General features: G+C 45.6%; 1 protein-coding gene across 1 annotated transcript in view; it reads left to right on the top strand.

Moving 5' to 3' along the window:
* The window catches only part of LOC311104544 (brefeldin A-inhibited guanine nucleotide-exchange protein 3-like), a gene marked incomplete at its 5' end in the record, with an annotated part of 54832 nt that overhangs the window by 2423 nt on the left and 33351 nt on the right, over positions 1 to 19058 (top strand). Inside the window, 10 exons of the mRNA XM_084146409.1 lie at positions 1389 to 1440; positions 5392 to 5473; positions 6504 to 6635; positions 9961 to 10029; positions 13605 to 13718; positions 14028 to 14073; positions 14521 to 14605; positions 14869 to 14973; positions 15204 to 15534; positions 15894 to 16006. Coding sequence (XP_084002535.1) covers positions 1389 to 1440; positions 5392 to 5473; positions 6504 to 6635; positions 9961 to 10029; positions 13605 to 13718; positions 14028 to 14073; positions 14521 to 14605; positions 14869 to 14973; positions 15204 to 15534; positions 15894 to 16006 — 1129 coding nt within the window. The remainder of the gene's footprint in view (positions 1 to 1388; positions 1441 to 5391; positions 5474 to 6503; positions 6636 to 9960; positions 10030 to 13604; positions 13719 to 14027; positions 14074 to 14520; positions 14606 to 14868; positions 14974 to 15203; positions 15535 to 15893; positions 16007 to 19058) is intronic.

The raw sequence follows: 19058 nt of genomic DNA, 5'->3' as shown, positions 1-19058 counted from the left end.
TGGTGACTATGGTCCCAGCTGCCTTGAGATCATTGACAAGATCCTCCCGTGTAGTTCTGGGCTGATTCCTCACCGTTCTCATGATCATTGCAACTCCACGCGGTGAGATCTTGCATGGAGCCCCAGGCCGAGGGAGATTGACAGTTATTTTGTGTTTCTTCCATTTGCGAATAATCGCACCAACTGTTGTCACCTTCTCACCAAGCTGCTTGCCGATGGTTTTGTAGCCCATTCCAGCCTTGTGTAGGTCTACAATCTTGTCCCTGACATCCTTGGAGAGCTCGTTGGTCTTGGCCATGGTGGAGAGTTTGGAATCTGATTGATTGATTGCTTCTGTGGACAGGTGTCTTTTATACAGGTAACAAGCTGAGATTAGGAGCACTCCCTTTAAGTGTGTGCTCCTAATCTTAGCTCGTTACCTGTATAAAAGACACCTGGGAGCCAGAAATCTTTCTGATTGAGAGGGGGTCAAATACTTATTTCCCTCATTAAAATGCAAATCAATTTATAACATTTTTGACATGCGTTTTTCTGGATTTTTTTGTTGTTATTCTGTCTCTCACTGTTCAAATAAACCTACCATTAAAATTATAGACTGATCATTTCTTTGTCAGTGGGCAAACGTACAAAATCAGCAGGGGATCAAATACTTTTTTCCCTCACTGTAGGCCTATTCAATAATGGCACAGCAGTTTTCCCATTAGTACAGAGCACATTAACCTATTCACATTTGAATTTCAGGCCAAGCTCTATCACTGATTGACACATTTTCTTTCTTTAAATACCAAAATGCCAGGTTGTTGTGACAGAAATTACTGAGTACTGTAATTGTCCACTCCACAGTGGAACCTGCTCTTTGCAAGGCTCCTGTCACCTCTCTGTGAGGAATTAGAGTGACACGATAGCACAGGGCTGCCTGGCAGACAGCTGCCCTCCTTCCTGCAGCTGTATACCAATGGACAGCAGGTATGCTGGTGCGAGATTAATGCAATATTGCACATAGGGCACATGAATAAAGGCAAGGACAAGGAGAACTTATCCACTCCCACACACGTACTACATTATTCATGCTGCCATTTCAATGTGAATATCATCATATGGTAATGGTTTTAATGAACTTCCTGTTTTTCTAGAAAACCTAGACCAAACTGACCTGTGTTTCAGATTCTGATACTGTACCACAACAAAGACTGGGTATTCTACAGAAAGACTGAGAACCATATGGCCAGTCCAGTCCTATGTTATTCTACAGAAAGACTGAGAACCATTGGGCCAGTCCAGTTCTATGTTACTCTACAGACAGACTGAGAACCATTGGGCCAGTCCAGTCCTATGTGATTTGATGTCTTAGCTGTAATCTGTTTCTTTTGTGTTGTATATGATTACAGAAACCCTTCAGAAACAAAATGGATCAGCCAAGATTCCCCCGTCTCGGCTCAGGTAAGTTAGTAAACATCATCAAGAGTTGGTTTGACTTCAGTCGTGTTTGTGTGTGTTGAGTCAGTGTGATTGTTGTGATGTTTCACTCTTCACAGTCCTACCATTCCCTCACCCACACATGCACACACACATGCATGGAGACACGCGCACACATAAAACACACGCACACACACCCAACAACACCTGCTGTGCTAGCAAGAAGGCAGTGTGAAGATCATGATTTATCATAGGAAAAACTGTGAGTATGATAGTGCTCTAAATTAATTAAACATTTGCAGTATTCACCTTTCTTCAAAGCTGATAAAATTCCAGAGTTAATGATTTAGCCTGTGTTGGTTTAGTCTGCGTATTATAGTTTTGCCAATAACAGTAACTACTCATGTTTTCTTTTTTCACTCTTGCTCTTGTTTTCGACAATTGTTAGTGTATTCCAAATTACTTCTTCCACAGTTGAATTCTCCTAACATTCTCTGCCCAGGACTCACAAATTATCTCCCTTTCTGCCAGCTCAGCAACTGCAGAGACCCACACCTCTGCATGTCCTCCCTCCGCTTCCCCCAGTGATATTTCTGTCAGCAAAACATGCTGTCACATGCTGGAACTGAAAAGGAATCCACGCTACACTGAGTTAGCCTCTGTTTGTCTCTGCAGTGTAACAGTTATTCCCTCCGGCTAAATGAGAGGTCTTGTGTAGGCTGGTGTTAGATCTGCAGGCTGGTGTTAGATATGGAAGCTGGTGTTAGATCTGGAGGCTGGTGTTAGATATGGATCTGGAGGCTTGTGTTTGATCTGGATCTGGAGGCTGGTGTTAGATCTGGATCTGGAGAATGGTGTTAGATCTGGAGGCTGGTGTTAGATCTGGAGGCTGGTGTTAGATCTGGATCTGGAGGCTTGTGCTTGATCTGGATCTGGAGGCGGGTGTTAGATCTGGATCTGGAGAATGGTGTTAGATTTGGAGGCTGGTGTTCGATTTGGAGTCTGGCGTTAGAGTTTGTGGTTGGTGTTAGATTTGGAGGCTGGTGTTAGATTTTGAGGCTGGTGTTAGCGTTTGAGGTTGGTTTTAGATCTAGAGGCTGGTGTTAGATCTGGAGGATGATGTTAGATATGGATCTGGAGGCTGGTGTTGTATCTGGAAGCTGGTGTTAGATCTGGAGACTGGTGTTAGTTCTGGATCAGGAGGCTGGCGTTAGATCTGGATCCAGAGGCTGGTGTTAGATATGGATTTGTAGGCTGGTGTTAGATATGGATCTGGAAGCTGGTGTTAGATCTGGATCTGGAGGCTGGTGTTAGATCTGGATCTGGAGGCTGGTGTTAGATCTGGAGGCTTGTGTTAGATCTGGATCTGGAGGCTGGTGTTAGATCTGGATCTGGAGGCTGGTGTTAGATCTGGATCTGGAGGCTGGTGTTAGATCTGGATCTGGAGGCTGGTGTTAGATCTGGATCTGGAGGCTGGTGTTGATATGGATCTGGAGGCTGGTGTTGATATGGATCTGGAGGCTGGTGTTAGATCTGGATCTGGAGGCTGGTGTTAGATATGGAGGCTGGTGTTAGATCTGGATCTGGAGGCTGGTGTTGGATATGGATCTGGAGGCTGGTGTTAGATCTGGAGGCTGATGTTAGATCTGGATCTGGAGTCTGTGGTTAGATCTGGATCTGGAGGCTGGTGTTAGATCTGGAGGGCTGGTGTTAGATCTGGATCTGGAGTCTGGGGTTGGATCTGGATCTGGAGGCTGGTGTTAGATCTGGATCTGGAGGCTGGTGTTAGATATGGATCTGGAGGCTGGTGTTAGATCTGGTCTGGAGGCTGGTGTTAGATCTGGATTTGGAGACTGGTGTTAGATATTGGTCTGTACGCTGGTGTTAGATATGGAGGCTGGTGTTAGATCTGGATCTGTTGGCTGGTGTTATATCTGGATGTGGAGACTGGTGTTAGATCTGGATCTGGAGGCTGTTGTTAGATCTGGATCTGTAGGCTGGTGTTAGATATGGATCTGGAGGCTGGTGTTAGATATGGATCATTAGGCTGGTGTTCGATCTGTATGTAGAGACTGGTGTTAGATCTGGATCTGTAGGCTGGTGTTAGATATGGATCTGGAGGCTGGTGTTAGATCTGGAGGCTGGTGTTCGATCTGGAGGGCTGGTGTTAGATCTGGATCTGGAGGCTGGTGTTAGATCTGGATCTGGAGGCTGGTGTTAGATCTGGATCAGTAGGCTGGTGTTAGATCTGGATCTGGAGGCTGGTGTTAGATCTGGCAGATACCATCACCTCAGAGTCTGTCTGTCTCCATGTAATCATATTCCGCCTGCTGTCCTGTTATTTGGAATGCTGTCTGGTTATGTAGAGACCTTTTCATTGCCTTGCCTTGTGTGCCCTGTGATGTTAGTCTGACAGTGGGAGGCTATTACAGGATTTATATAAGAGTCCAATTGCCGGACCCAATTTAGTTATTCTTTGAGGTTTAACCCCATCCCTTTAATTCAAAGTTCAATAGCCTGCTTCAATCAGTGATCTCAGTTAGCTTATATCAATGACCTGACTATGCCCCCTTTGAAACACTCATCTTAAACTGTCATGCAATTGAATCAATGGGTGAAACTTCCTTCCCTAACATCAATAACATGAATAGTTAACAGCAGGTATGATTAGTCTCAGCCTCAGGCATTAATAATATATTGATATACAGTGGGTTTTCAGGCTCAGTAACCTGCACACTGACCAGTGGTTGCATAACTCCTACACTGCATCAACATTAGATATTCACATTGACACAGTATAGCCATGACAGGCCATGAGCAGCCTCAGAGGGAAATATACTTCCATCCCTGATACCAGTAAGCTTCCCAGATAGGCTTAGTGCATACTTGGAAATAAGTTGGCATTGTAGATTACTGATAATGGTGTTATGATGAATTGAAGTGCATCCAGTCTCATACTCTTTATCTAGTTATAGTTATATAGTTAATGCTGCATTTGTCATTTTAATGTTCAATATATTGATTAATGGAAAGGTTGGGATGAAGCTAGTTATGGAATGCTAATTAGTTCCTTTATAAGTGGCAGGATACTAATTGTGAATTGTTTTGATAAATGTGTATTGCACTGTTGAGGAGAGCTTGTGTAGGCATTTCACTGTACCGTTTACACCCTGTCCTGTAAATGTGACCAATAAACTTTGATTTGATGAGATGAGACAGGGGAAGTGTTGTTAAGCTCAGCATGATGCATGAGTTTGATACTGTAGACTGTAGCGAGAAGGCATCTCCTTATTATGCAGAATGTTCTGTTTAACACGCTCCCTGTAGCCATTTCCAAATGTAATTCCAGTTGGTTAAAAAGGGCAAGGCTGGCGTCCTCAATTCCGCTGTTTTTCCTTCCTTCTCTTGAAATCTCTCTTCCTTCCTGCAATGTTCTCGGAAAAAAAGCTTTTCCTTTTTTTAGATTTTCTGCATCAGCCATATCATTTACTATCATTTTGAGGGCAAGCAGCAACAAGAATTCTCCCAAAACATAGTATTTAAAATGCCGTTAATAATAGGGGTTGTGTTGTGGATTTGTGGCCTTGATTTCAGACAGATCAAGATGAGATGAAATGTCTCTTGATTTCAGACAGATCAAGATGAGATGAAATGTCTCTTGATTTCAGACAGATCAAGATGAGATGAAATGTCTCGTGTTGTAGGCTGTTGTGATTATATCATTATATAAAATATTATACTCACAGCCTGTCCCCTGAAACATGGTGGATGTGAAACTATCATGCTTGCTTTTGCTCCTGCTTTGTTTTCATGGGATGTGAACATGTTAGCTGTAATCTCTTTTTGGAAAGCCCCACAGGAAATAATTGTCAGAGTGCCCTCAAACCAACCTTCTCCAGTCTAAATATGAAAACTTTGCCCCATTTGTTTTTTATTTTCTCTCTGTAGCTTAATTATATGTTTATGTCTTTGCAGAGAAAGATGCCTTCTCCCTCTTCAGCTGGCACTGGAGTCCAAGAACAGGAAGCTGGCCCAGACTGCCCTCACAGGAATGCAGGTACAGTCCAGCAGCCATACATGCAGCAACAATGACCTGTACAAAACAGCAGATGGGGTTGAACCAGGAAAAGGTCATTGCTTTGACTAGCCATGCGTTTGTGAAACTACAGTACATTCTATACTGAACAAAAATATAAACGCAACATGCAACAATTTCAAATATTTTACTGAGTTATAGTTCATATAAGGAAATCAGTCAATTGAAATAAATTCATTAGGCCATAATCTATGGATTTCACATGACTGGGAATACAGATATGCATCTGTTGGTCACAGATACCCCCCCAAAAAATGGGCCTCACAATGGGCCTCAGGATCTCATCACAGTATCTCTGTGCATTCAAATAGCCATCAATAAAATGCAATTGTGTTCGTTGTCCATACTTATGCCTGCCCATACCATAACCCCACCACCACCCTGGGGCACTCTGTTCACAACGGCTTATGGTAGAGAAATGAACATTAAATTATCTGGTAACAGCTCTGGTGGACATTCCTGCAGTCAGCATGCCAATTGTACGCTCCCTCAAAACTTGAGACATCTGTGGCATTGTGTTGTGTGACAAAACTACACATCTTAGATTGTTCCCAGCACAAGGTGCACATGTGTATTGATCAAGCTGTTGGATGGATTATCTTGGCAAAGAAGAAATGCTTACTAACAGGGATATAAACACATTTTGTGCACAACATTTGAGAAAAATAAGCTTTTTGTGTGTATGGAAAATGTCTGGGATCTTTTATTTCAGCTCATGAAACATGGGACCAACATGCTGCTTTTATATTTTTGTTCAGTGTAAGAGGAAATGTAGGTTAATTACATGCATTACTGCTGCAGACCCAACCCTTTACCCTTCAGTGAGTCTTGATTTGAATTATTTTTTGTCTGCCTAGATTCTGATGTTCTACACAGTATTCATTTTTTTTTTTACTGTGTATTGAATTGTCCCACTCTCTACCTGTATCTGTCTCTCTCTCTCCTCCATTTTGTACTGTTCTCCATCCTACTCCTCCTGGTATGACTGTAGAAGATGCTGTCTGAGGACAGGTTTGTGGCCGTGGAGACGGAGGCTCTGGAGAGGCAGCTGTTGAGTCAGATGCTGGACGCAGTGAGGGTGACCCCCATGCTCCACGAGGACCTGCAGGTCGAGGTCATGAAGGTCCGTCCTCTATGCATGCAGGGATTATTAAAGCGATCAGATGACTTAGTCTCTGTTATAGTAATTGACCCAGTCGAAACATTGATTAAAGAAGTATACTTTATAATCCAATAAAGAGTTTGACTGTTTTACCTCTGTTGATGCTGTGTGAAGACTGCTGTTGTATTGTAGTGTAGTGTAGTGTAGTGTAGTGTAGTGTAGTGTATTGTATTGCACTAAGGGTCCCTACTCCCCAGGTAGTGAAGTAAAGCCGGGACCAGCCCCTGGCTTGTTGCCAGTCAGTTGTACTCATTCACATTCATCGACGGGGCTGTAGTGGAGCGGGTCGAGATCTTCAAGTTCCTCGGTGTCCACATCACTAACAAATTAACATGGTCTACACACACAAACATAGTCGTGAGGGGGCACGACAACGCCTCTTCCCCCTCATGAGGCTGAAAATATTTGGCATGGGCCCTCAGATCCTCAAAATATTCTACAGCTGCACCATTGAGAGCATCTTGACTGGCTGCATCACCGCTTGGGATGCAAGGCATCCGTCCACAAGGCGCTACAGAGGGTGGTGAGTACGGCCCAGTACACCACTGGGGTCGAACTCCCTGCCATCCAGGACCTCTATACCAGGCGGTGTCAGAGGAAAGCCCTAAAAATTGTCAACGACTCCAGCCACCCAAATCATAGACTGTTCTCTCCAAATAGCTACCCAGACTATCTGCATTGACCCTTTTTGCAATAACTATTTTTGAACTATTCCCGTGTAGTTCTGGGCTGATTCCTCACCGTTCTCATGATCATTGCCACTCCACGAGGTGAGATCTTGCATGGAGCCCCAGACCGAGGGAGATTGACAGTTATTTTGTGTTTCTTCCATTTGCGAATAATCGCACCAACTGTTGTCACCTTCTCACCAAGCTGCTTGGCGATGGTCTTGTAGCCCATTCCAGCCTTGTGTAGGTCTACAATCTTGTCCCTGACATCCTTGGGGAGCTCTTTGGTCTTGGCCATGGTGGAGAGTTTGGAATCTGATTGATTGATTGCTTCTGTGGACAGGTGTCTTTTATACAGGTAACAAACTGAGATTAGGAGCACTCCCTTTAAGAGTGTGCTCCTAATCTCAGCTCGTTACCTGTATAAAAGACACCTGGGAGCCAGAAATCTTTCTGATTGAGAGGGGGTCAAATACTTATTTCCCTAATTAAAATGCAAATCAATTTATAACATTTTTGACATGCGTTTTTCTGGATTTTAGTTTTTGTTATTCTGTCTCTCACTGTTCAAATAAACCTACCATTAAAATTATAGACTGATCATTTCTTTCTCAGTGGGCAAACGTACAGAATCAGCAGGGGATCAAATACTTTTTTCCCTCACTGTACATGCGTACTGGGCATACCTTAGAATGGGGCATCCTGTAAACCATGCCACACAGCTAGACTTAACTGGACTTCAACAGGTTCAATTGGGGGCCGTTTTCAAATTATGTATACCATATAATTGTAGTAAATCTGAAGTTGGACAAAATGTGAGAACTGTGAAAGGTTGTCCTTGCCATGTATAGATTTCTTGCGGATTGCTTTCGTGAGCATGCCACTTTTTGTACATGGTACTTTTTAAACTGCAGATTGTTTTACGGCCTACTTTACTAGTAGCTGTAACTGGCTGCACCTAGCATGTCTCTAGTCTCCACAGAGTTCTTACTGTAACTGGCTGCACCTAGCATGTCTCTAGTCTCCACATAGTTCTTACTGTAACTGGCTGCACCTAGCATGTCTCTAGTCTCCACAGAGTTCTTACTGTAACTGGCTGCACCTAGCATGTCTCTAGTCTCCACAGAGTTCTTACTGTAAGTGGCTGCACCTAGCATGTCTCTAGTCTCCACATAGTTCTTACTGTAACTGGCTGCACCTAGCATGTCTCTAGTCTCCACAGAGTTCTTACTGTAACTGGCTGCACCTAGCATGTCTCTAGTCTCCACAGAGTTCTTACTGTAAGTGGCTGCACCTAGCATGTCTCTAGTCTCCACAGAGTTCTTACTGTAAGTGGCTGCACCTAGCATGTCTCTAGTCTCCACAGAGTTCTTACTGTAACTGGCTGCACCTAGCATGTCTCTAGTCTCCACAGAGTTCTTACTGTAAGTGGCTGCACCTAGCATGTCTCTAGTCTCCACAGAGTTCTTACTGTAACTGGCTGCACCTAGCATGTCTCTAGTCTCCACAGAGTTCTTACTGTAACTGGCTGCACCTAGCATGTCTCTAGTCTCCACAGAGTTCTTACTGTAACTGGCTGCACCTAGCATGTCTCTAGTCTCCACAGAGTTCTTACTGTAAGTGGCTGCACCTAGCATGTCTCTAGTCTCCACAGAGTTCTTACTGTAAGTGGCTGCACCTAGCATGTCTCTAGTCTCCACAGAGTTCTTACTGTAAGTGGCTGCACCTAGCATGTCTCTAGTCTCCACAGAGTTCTTACTGTAAGTGGCTGCACCTAGCATGTCTCTAGTCTCCACATAGTTCTTACTGTAAGTGGCTGCACCTAGCATGTCTCTAGTCTCCACAGAGTTCTTACTGTAACTGGCTGCACCTAGCATGTCTCTAGTCTCCACAGAGTTCTTACTGTAAGTGGCTGCACCTAGCATGTCTCTAGTCTCCACAGAGTTCTTACTGTAAGTGGCTGCACCTAGCATGTCTCTAGTCTCCACAGAGTTCTTACTGTAAGTGGCTGCACCTAGCATGTCTCTAGTCTCCACATAGTTCTTACTGTAACTGGCTGCACCTAGCATGTCTCTAGTCTCCACAGAGTTCTTACTGTAAGTGGCTGCACCTAGCATGTCTCTAGTCTCCACAGAGTTCTTACTGTAAGTGGCTGCACCTAGCATGTCTCTAGTCTCCACAGAGTTCTTACTGTAAGTGGCTGCACCTAGCATGTCTCTAGTCTCCACAGAGTTCTTACTGTAAGTGGCTGCACCTAGCATGTCTCTAGTCTCCACAGAGTTCTTACTGTAAGTGGGGAGTCATTTGTCTTCTCTTCCATACTAACCTGAGACCCTGTTGCTCCTTCACCCTCAGAGGCACAGGGCCCAGATATCACAATGTGAAAACAGCACTGTTGTCAAAGGACACAGTAACTATACTTCTAGCTGCATTTATTTCCAACTCAAAGTGCTATGTTGAGTGTTTGAAGTGATGCAGTCTGTTTTGACAGCAGTCACACAAAGCATTGGGTTTGTTCTCAACAGATGGTTTCTGTTCCCTGGCTGATTGCCTGACAGGATGATCTGTATGGTATGTGTAATGGGTGTTTTACAAGCCTTTGTCTCCTTACCCTACAGGTCCTTCTCTGTATCACATACTCCTCCACCTTTGAGATCAATGGAGACTCCATCCTGAGGATAGCTGAGGTAAGCCTGATGCAGGTATCACTGACATGCAAAGGGAGGCCAGGGAGCCAGAGAGGCCAGGGAGCTAGGGAGGACAGGGAGCCAGAGAGGACAGGGAGCCAGGGAGGACAGGGAGCCAGGGAGCCAGAGAGGACAGGGAGCCAGGGAGCCAGAGAGGACAGGGAGCCAGGGAGGACCGGGAGCCAGGGAGGACACACAGGACAGGGAGCCAGGGAGGACAGGGGGCCAGGGAGGACAGGGAGCCAGGGAGGACACACAAGACAGGGAGCCAGGGAGGACAGGCAGGCTGCCTGCCCCCTGACACTCCAGGCAATCAAATGCTCACAGTAATTTGAAAGAAAACCAATATTGTTTGAACCCAGGTCTGGTCTGTGTCTGTTCAGCCTGGCTCCAGGAGTAGGGGGGTGTTGATTATGATTATGGCTGACTCTTGACATAATGTGCCCCACCTCAGCGGCAGCACCTCCTTGCTTCTGCCATCCATCACCAAGGTGAATCTCTTTGTTGCTGCTATGCATCCAGTGTTTATGGTAATCACACTCATAGTAATCTAATGTATTATTTATGTATGTAGATCAATCAGTCACTGACTTCTAAAGAAGCATATCATTTGTAGAGTGGAGAGTGGAACTGCATGGGGTTTTCGTCACATTCATCAATATGAAAGTACAGCTCTCCGTATCTCCTCCTCACAGGCTGTCTGTAGATCCTTGGTCTGTCTCTCTGGACATGGGTTCCTGTGTTTCTCAGCTGTGCTCCTGGTTATCCATTAACAGCCCATAAATATGTCTAATGTTGTGTTTAAGTGGATCTGATCCCATTAGGCCAGTCCATCTGCTGTGTGCAGGCAGGAAAGGTCCAGCACCCCATAACTCTGCTGTTGGACAGAGAGGGTGAGCTGTCAACAGCAGCTCATAAATAACTGGACCTAATGCACCCCTGGATCTAATGTATGCTCCTGCTTCGTCGATCTGGCACCGGGAACAGAAGGTGTAAAAACATGTTGTTTGGGGTTTTAATTTGAATGGAGATTACCCTCTTTATCCCTGCATGGTAAGATCCATATAACTTATACCTCCCACTCTTTTCTAACAAATTAGAATGTCTATATTTTTACAGGTAAAAATTCAATTATCATGGTTATTTTATGATTTAATTCCAGTGATAAAACGTGTATGGCAGAATTTCATGAATGTTGTGTTCAGTGGATGGATGCTATTTCCTATCCTGCTCTTGCTGCTGTGTCACAGAGATGGTACATGCTCCTGTCTCTCTTCCTCATCCTTGGTACAGAGAGAGCCCTGCAGCCAGTGACCCAGAGTGTCAGTACAGACAGACTGACAGTCCCTAACTAATTCCTCCCTGTAACCTTTCAAAACCAGCTCAAACAAGGTGCTCTTTCCTCATTTAATCTCGTTGGTCTGGTCGCCATGGAAACCCCTAATTCAAGGCCACTGACATGACACCATGTCTGAAGTGGTCTTTCCACTACGTCAGCACCAGGCAGGGGGAGAGATGGAGAGTTGGGTCTTTATTATCAGATCTACTGGTCTGGGATCAGGTTACAGTATTTGTCATTCACAGTACTAACAGGTGCATTTCTAGTGTCAAGACTCGTTGAGATGTGACTTTGACTATTACTATACTTCATGATGCAGTACCCCAAAGAGAGAACCATTTCATTTCCCGAGTGGCGCAGTGGTCTAAGGCACTGCAACGCAGTGCTAGCTGTGCCACTAGAGATCTTGGTTCGAATCCAGGCTCTGTCGTAGCCGGCCGCGACCGGGAGACCCATGGGGTGGCGCACAATTGGCCCAGCGTCGTCCAGGGTATGGGAGGGAATGGCCAGCAGGGATGTAGCTCAGTTGGTAGAGCATGGTGTTTGCAACGCCAGGGTCGTGGGTTCGATTCCCACAGGGGGCCAGTTTGAAAAAAATAAAAAAATAATAATGTATGCACTCACTAACTGTAAGTCGCTCTGGATAAGAGCGTCTGCTAAATGACTAAAATGTATATTTTGAGATAACTAAAGAGTTGATATTTGGAAGCAGATTTGAGGAACTGAAGTTGACTTCTGACCTTTGACCTTTGTACCTGGAGCCCTGCTGAACTGGTTTGGTCCTTTAATTTATACAGTCTTTGGTCTGGGCGGTCATCTCATAATTGGACGGACCAAGCTATTAAAATCTACTTTTAGTCTTAGCTGATTCATACCATGAATCACTGCTCAGGATGGATTATAAATGGACCAGCATGGCTCTTGGTTAACAGAACAGTAACGTTAATAATAGCAGTTGCCTTTCACATTTTAATCTGCATGTTAATTACCAGAGCGACTGGGAGTCTTATTTTAGATTGGATCAGCAGATATGGCGTGAAAGATGAGCCCGAACAGTGTGGAGAAGAGTTCTATCTCACCTGCCTGATAACCTCTCTGAATAGTGACTCCTGCTTTCATTATACCAGTACTAAGGGGAGAGGGTTAAGAGAATGTTCCGGTCAAGCTTCCTTGGCTGGGCCTTTTATGTGTGCGTCATCCACCATAGAACCCAGAGCTTTCAGAGGCTGTCATCCTCCATAGAACCCAGAGACCAGCTTTCAGAGGCTGTCCTCCTCCGTAGAACCCAGAGTCCAGCTTTCAGAGGCTGTCCTCCTCTGTAGAACCCAGAGACCAGCTTTCAGACGCAGTCATCCTCCGTAGAACCCAGAGACCAGCTTTCAGACGCTGTCATCCTCCGTAGAACCCAGAGACCAGCTTTCAGAGACTGTCCTCCTCCGTAGAACCCAGAGACCAGCTTTCAGAGAATGTCATCCTCCGTAGAACCCAGAGACCAGCTTTCAGACGCTGTCATCCTCCGTAGAACCCAGAGACCAGCTTTCAGACGCTGTCATCCTCCGTAGAACCCAGAGACCAGCTTTCAGAGACTGTCCTCCTCCGTAGAACCCAGAGACCAGCTTTCAGAGAATGTCATCCTCCGTAGAACCCAGAGACCAGCTTTCAGACGCTGTCCTCCTCCGTAGAACCCAGACTCCAGCTTTCAGAGGCTGTCCTCCTCCGTAGAACCCAGAGACCAGCTTTCAGACGCTGTCATCCTCCGTAGAACCCAGAGACCAGCTTTCAGAGACTGTCCTCCTCCGTAGAATCCAGAGACCAGCTTTCAGAGAATGTCATTTTCTGTAGAACCCAGAGACCAGTTTTCAGAGGCTGTCATCCTCCATAGAACCCGGAGACCAGCTATCAAAGGCTGTCTTAATTCAATTAGCCACTGGGATGTCATCTAGATTTATACACTGATTTATATAGAGTGGGAAGTAATGAAAAGTGTAAGGTGAAGGTAAAGCAATAATGTCCTGCTGACTCTTCAGGGCTTGGCATCACATTTATACTTTGGTTGATGTATCACACATTGCTTAAAGATGATATTTTCATTCACTCCCGATGTCAGACTTTCTTCAGTCCAGCCAGCTTTGCCTTGAAAGAGGCATTTACCTTTGTGTATATACATTGGTTGTTACAGTAAACCCCTGCTCTGTTGTAACGTGTGTGTGTGTGTGTCCTGTCCTGCTATCCCCAGGTGTGTATTGAGACATACAAGTCCAGCTGTCACCAGCGCAGCATCAACACGGCCGTGAGGGCCACCCTCAGCCAGATCCTGGGAGACCTCGCTCTGCAGCTCGGACACAGACAGGTCAGCTACCCCAGGCACCTTTGACCTCTCACATTATCACCACTCAGACTAGATCAGAAGCAAATAATATGGGATTGTCTGGGAGGGAGGGGCTTAAATGAGATATTGTAATCAACTCATTAAATGCATCCATAGAGTACAGACGTACTGTGTTGAATACATTTTGGTTGACTTGTGCTGCTGTGATTACAAGAATCAGCAACAAGATCACAGTCTTTGAATATGTAGGGGAATGCATTGAATGCATAGTCATAGATGAAGCGACATACAGTGTCTGAAAGGCTATAATATTGTGTTGTGTGTCTGCAGGGAGTGGATGGCGAGGACGCACCAGTGCCCACACACCAGCGCAGAGGTACTTTATAGCCCTGTTATATAGGAAAGGCCTTCACTACCGCCCTTCGCATGCCATGGGGAATATACCTCCACATGGACTATACTGTCCCTTTTATGAGTCAATGAGCACAGGGTGTTAGACATCACAAATCTCTTACTGCAAGGCTGGGTGATTCACACCTCCAGAGTCCACGTCCAACAGTGGGAGAGGAGAGACCAGTAGTAGGAAGTGATGCAGTGTGTCTGCTGGTTTAACTGTTCTCTGTCAGACCTGGGTCAAATACATTTTGTCAAACACTTGAGCTGCGTTTGATTTAGTTTGGGCTGGACAATGCAACCAAAAGTTCAAACTCCACGCTTGGAATCGCACCTCAAATAATTTTAAATATATAAGGTATGTTATCAGTTGTATTTATTCCCCTGAGTGTGATGTCTCGGTAATGGTTGTTGGCCTGTATGTTTTTAGATGTGTCTCCCACGACACAGTCCCTGTGTGGGGACGTTGTGACAGTGCTAACGGTCTTCTGTGAGAAGCTGGAGGGGGTTGACCAGTAAGAATGATTCTTTATTCAGAGTTAATACTGTTTGTTTCTCTCTCATCTAAAGAACTCATCATTTCTCCCACCTTGTCTTACACCAATGTTATATAGAGATTGTCCTTGGTTGGCTTTTATTAAGGTGAGACACTGAGGCTGCATCCCAAATACCACCCCATTCCATACACAGTACACTGCTTTTGATAAGAACCTATAGGGAATAGGGTGCCATTTGGGATGGCCTGAGACACTGACTAATGGCCTGTTTGTTTGTACAGTGAGAACCAGCTGCTCCAGCTGCTCTACTTAGAGTGCATCCTGTCCATGCTCAGCAGCTGTCCTCCCACCATGCACCTGAGTAGAGGCTTCACAGACCTGATCTGGTAAGCCTGCCTATGGCTGACATACAGTCACACTTCCCTGTCTGATCACCTGTCTCCTTATTCCTTATGTCCGCAGTTTAAACATACATTATTGGTAACACTTTACTTGAGGGGTACCTACATACGGTCTTCATTTCACATTCATAAGCAGTACTTGAGCACTTCATAAAGTGTTAGCTATATTATCTGTCTACATAAAACATGTGACATGTCTTGTCTTCTTCTCTCAGGAAGCAGCTGTGCCCGTCGTTGGTGGTGATCATGGGAAACCCTGTGAACGACAAGACTATCACCTCGGCCCAAGGCCACAGAGGTGGGTGTCAGGAACTGGACCCCTCTCTGGGCGGGGTGTCTAACCAGGGCCGGGGGACCGGCTGCTCCTCCACCACCCCCGCCATGATCGGCCCGGTGGTGCGGACCATCTGCTACGTGGCTGCTGAGCTGGTGCGCCTGGTGGGCTGTGTGGAGTCCATGAAGCCTGTTCTGCAGTCGCTGTACCACCGCATCCTGCTCTACCCCCCGCCACAGCACCGCGTGGAGGCCATCAAGATCATGAAGGAGGTGGTCAGAGCCCCAGAATCCTCACTGTTCACCAGTCACCTTAAATCCCCTAACATAATGTTTATAGATCAACCAATCAATTAGCCTAGCGGTTAAGAGCTTTGGGCCAGTAAGCGAAAGGTCGCTGGTTCAAATCCGCGAGCCGACTAGGTGAAAAATCTGTTGATGTGCCCTTCAGCAAGGCACTTAACCCTTATTGCTCCTGTAAGTCGTTCTGGATAAGAGCGTCTACTAAATGACTAAAATGTAAATGAATTAGACCGTGGAATGTTGCTGCTTTATCGGCAGTACCAGTTTTGCAGAGGGGATGCAATGAGCGAAAATCAACTTGGGTGTCTTTGTTTGTTTGCGTTTTGTAGATTCTGGGAAGTCCTCAGCGCTTGTTTGACCTGGCTGGTCCCTGTGTTATAGAGCCTGAGTCTAGGAAAAGGTCCTTCTCCAAGAGGAAGTCTCACCTGGACCTGCTCAAACTGTGAGGACCCACATTTTGTTATTTGATTTAGCACTATAACCTTGTAAAAAAGAATATGCCTCTACCTGTCTGTATAAGCCTGTAACCCAAAAGAATATGCCTCTACCTGTCTGTATAAGCCTGTAACACAAAATAATATGCCTCTACCTGTCTGTATAAGCCTGTAACCCAAAATAATATGCCTCTACCTGTCTGTAACAGCCTGTAACCCATACATCATGTGTTGTATAGCACACTGTATTACTTATACAACTAATATAAGGACAGGACATGAGACGGGAGTAGAAATTAACGTGGGCATTGTTTTAATGCGTTTCACAGGAAGAACATTCCAAGCATTTCAATGTAGGTAAGCAAGGGGGGGTTACAGGTGCCCTAAAGGGACAAAACTAGAATATCAATACACAACATATCCCTCCCCCTTTACCTTTGATGACTCGTAAGGAAAAAGTAAATATTCACTGTTTTGCCTATTGTTTTCTTAATGTAAATAAATGAACTTTTCAGAATAACCTTTTCTAAACTAGGGATAGAGGGTAGACTGCCTCAGTCCCCAGACTTAACCCTGGGGTGTATTCTGCCCCAATATCGGAGATTAGTCTGAACTAAATAGTCAACCTGCCAGGGGGTCGTCTTTCTCTTGCAGGGTAATGACGACGTACAGGTGAGTCTACAGTCACATTATCTCTGAGTCACATTTGTAGGTTGCTGCAGTGGATGTTCAGGTGATAGCTCGTAGTCATGGTAGGTCTCCAGTAGCTGATCTTGGTTTGTCACTTGACAGGAGTCATCTCTGAGGTTGGTTCCTGGCAACAGTTGATCCAGATGATGTTTTCCGGTGTGTGAACTGTGTAGGACACAGGCCCTGTTTGTGCAACCACTGTGGCTGGTATCCACTTTGGACCTTTGCAGTAGTTCCAAGCAAGAACTCTCTCTCCAGCTATGAAGCTTCTGTCTTTTGCTTTGCTCCGTCTCTCCACCTGTGCTCTCTGTTGCGTCTGTACAACCTGTCTCATCTTTGGAGATCTCAGGAGGTCGAGTCGCGTGCGAAGCTGTCTTTTCATCATGGCTGACGCGGGTGCCACTTTGGTTGTAGCGTGGGGAGTGTTTCTGTAGGTTAACAGGAAGGTGTTTAGACGCCTATTGAGGGAGCTGTTCCCTTGTGATGATTTTAAAGCTTGCTTCATCGTTTGGACAAACCTTTCAGCGAGGCCGTTCATTGCAGGGTGATACGGCGCTGACTTGATGTGCTGAATTCCATTTGCTTCCATGAATGACCGGAACTCTTCAGACACCAGTTGGGGGCCATTATCACTAACGAGTTGCGTTGGCAAGCCGAAGCAACTGACAATTGACCGTAGCTCTTCGATGGTTCTCTCCGCTGAGGTGCTCTTCATCACTGTGACCTCAGGCCATTTGCTGTGTGCGTCAACTACGACTAAGAACATACGATCCTCCATTGGGCCTGCATAGTCTATGTGGACTCGCTGCCAAGGCTCCTCTGGGAAGTCCCATGGGTGTAGTGGCGCTAGCTGAGGCATGTTCCTCATCTTTTGACATGCAGAACATGACTTGACCTTGTCTTCGATAGCTGCATCCAGACCTGGCCACCAAAAGTAGCTGCGTGCAATCTCCTTCATTCGCACCTATGCCACAGTGCCCTGAATGGAGTTCTTCAAGCACCTACCTTCTCAGTGGCGGCGGTATAATGACTCGAAAACCCCATAGCAAGCATCCAAACTGAACTGTGAGCTCGTTTCTCCTCACTAGGTACAGTGAGGGAAAAAAAGTATTTGATCCCCTGCTGATTTTGTACGTTTGCCCACTGACAAAGACATGATCAGTCTATAATTTTAATGGGTTTATTTGAACAGTGAGAGACAGAATAACAACAACAAAATCCAGAAAAACGCATGTCAAAAATGTTATCAATTGATTTGCATTTTAATGAGGGAAATAAGTATTTGACCCCTCTGCAAAACATGACTTAGTACTTGGTGGCAAAACCCTTGTTGGCAATCACAGAGGTCAGACGTTTCTTATAGTTGGCCACCAGGTTTGCACACATCTCAGGAGGGATTTTGTTCCATTCCTCTTTGCAGATCTTCTCCAAGTCATTAAGGTTTCGAGACTGACGTTTGGCAACTCGAACCTTCAGCTCCCTCCACAGATTTTCTATGGGATTAAGGTCTGGAGACTGGCTAGGCCACTCCAGGACCTTAATGTGCTTCTTCTTGAGCCACTCCTTTGTTGCCTTGGCCGTGTGTTTTGGGTCATTGTCATGCTGGAATACCCATTTACGACCCGTTTTCAATGCCCTGGCTGAGGGAAGGAGGTTCTCACCCAAGATTTGACGGTACATGGCCCCGTCCATCGTCCCTTTGATGCGGTGAAGTTGTCCTGTCCCCTTAGCAGAAAAACACCCCCAAAGCATAATGTTTCCACCTCCATGTTTGACAGTGGGGATGGTGTTCTTGGGGTCATAGGCAGCATTCCTCCTCCTCCAAACACGGCGAGTTGAGTTGATGCCAAATAGCTCGATTTTGGTCTCATCTGACCACAACACTTTCACCCAGTTCTCCTCTGAATCATTCAGATGTTCATTGGCAAACTTCAGACGGCCCTGTATATGTGCTTTCTTGAGCAGGGGGACCTTGCGGGCACTGCAGGATTTCAGTCCTTCACGGCATAGTGTGTTACCAATTGTTTTCTTGGTGACTATGGTCCCAGCTGCCTTGAGATCATTGACAAAATCCTCCCGTGTAGTTCTGGGCTGATTCCTCATGATCATTGCAACTCCACGCGGTGAGATCTTGCATGGAGCCCCAGGCCGAGGGACATTGACAGTTATTTTGTGTTTCTTCCATTTGCGAATAATCGCACCAACTGTTGTCACCTTCTCACCAAGCTGCTTGGCGATGGTCTTGTAGCCCATTTCAGCCTTGTGTAGGTCTACAATCTTGTCCCTGACATCCTTGGAGAGCTCTTTGGTCTTGGCCATGGTGGAGAGTTTGGAATCTGATTGATTGATTGCTTCTGTGGACAGGTGTCT

This window comes from Coregonus lavaretus (genome assembly GCF_964263955.1).
Source record: "Coregonus lavaretus genome assembly, chromosome: 1".
Lineage (NCBI taxonomy): Eukaryota > Metazoa > Chordata > Actinopteri > Salmoniformes > Salmonidae > Coregonus > Coregonus lavaretus.
This window is presented reverse-complemented; position numbering and strand designations above follow the sequence as displayed.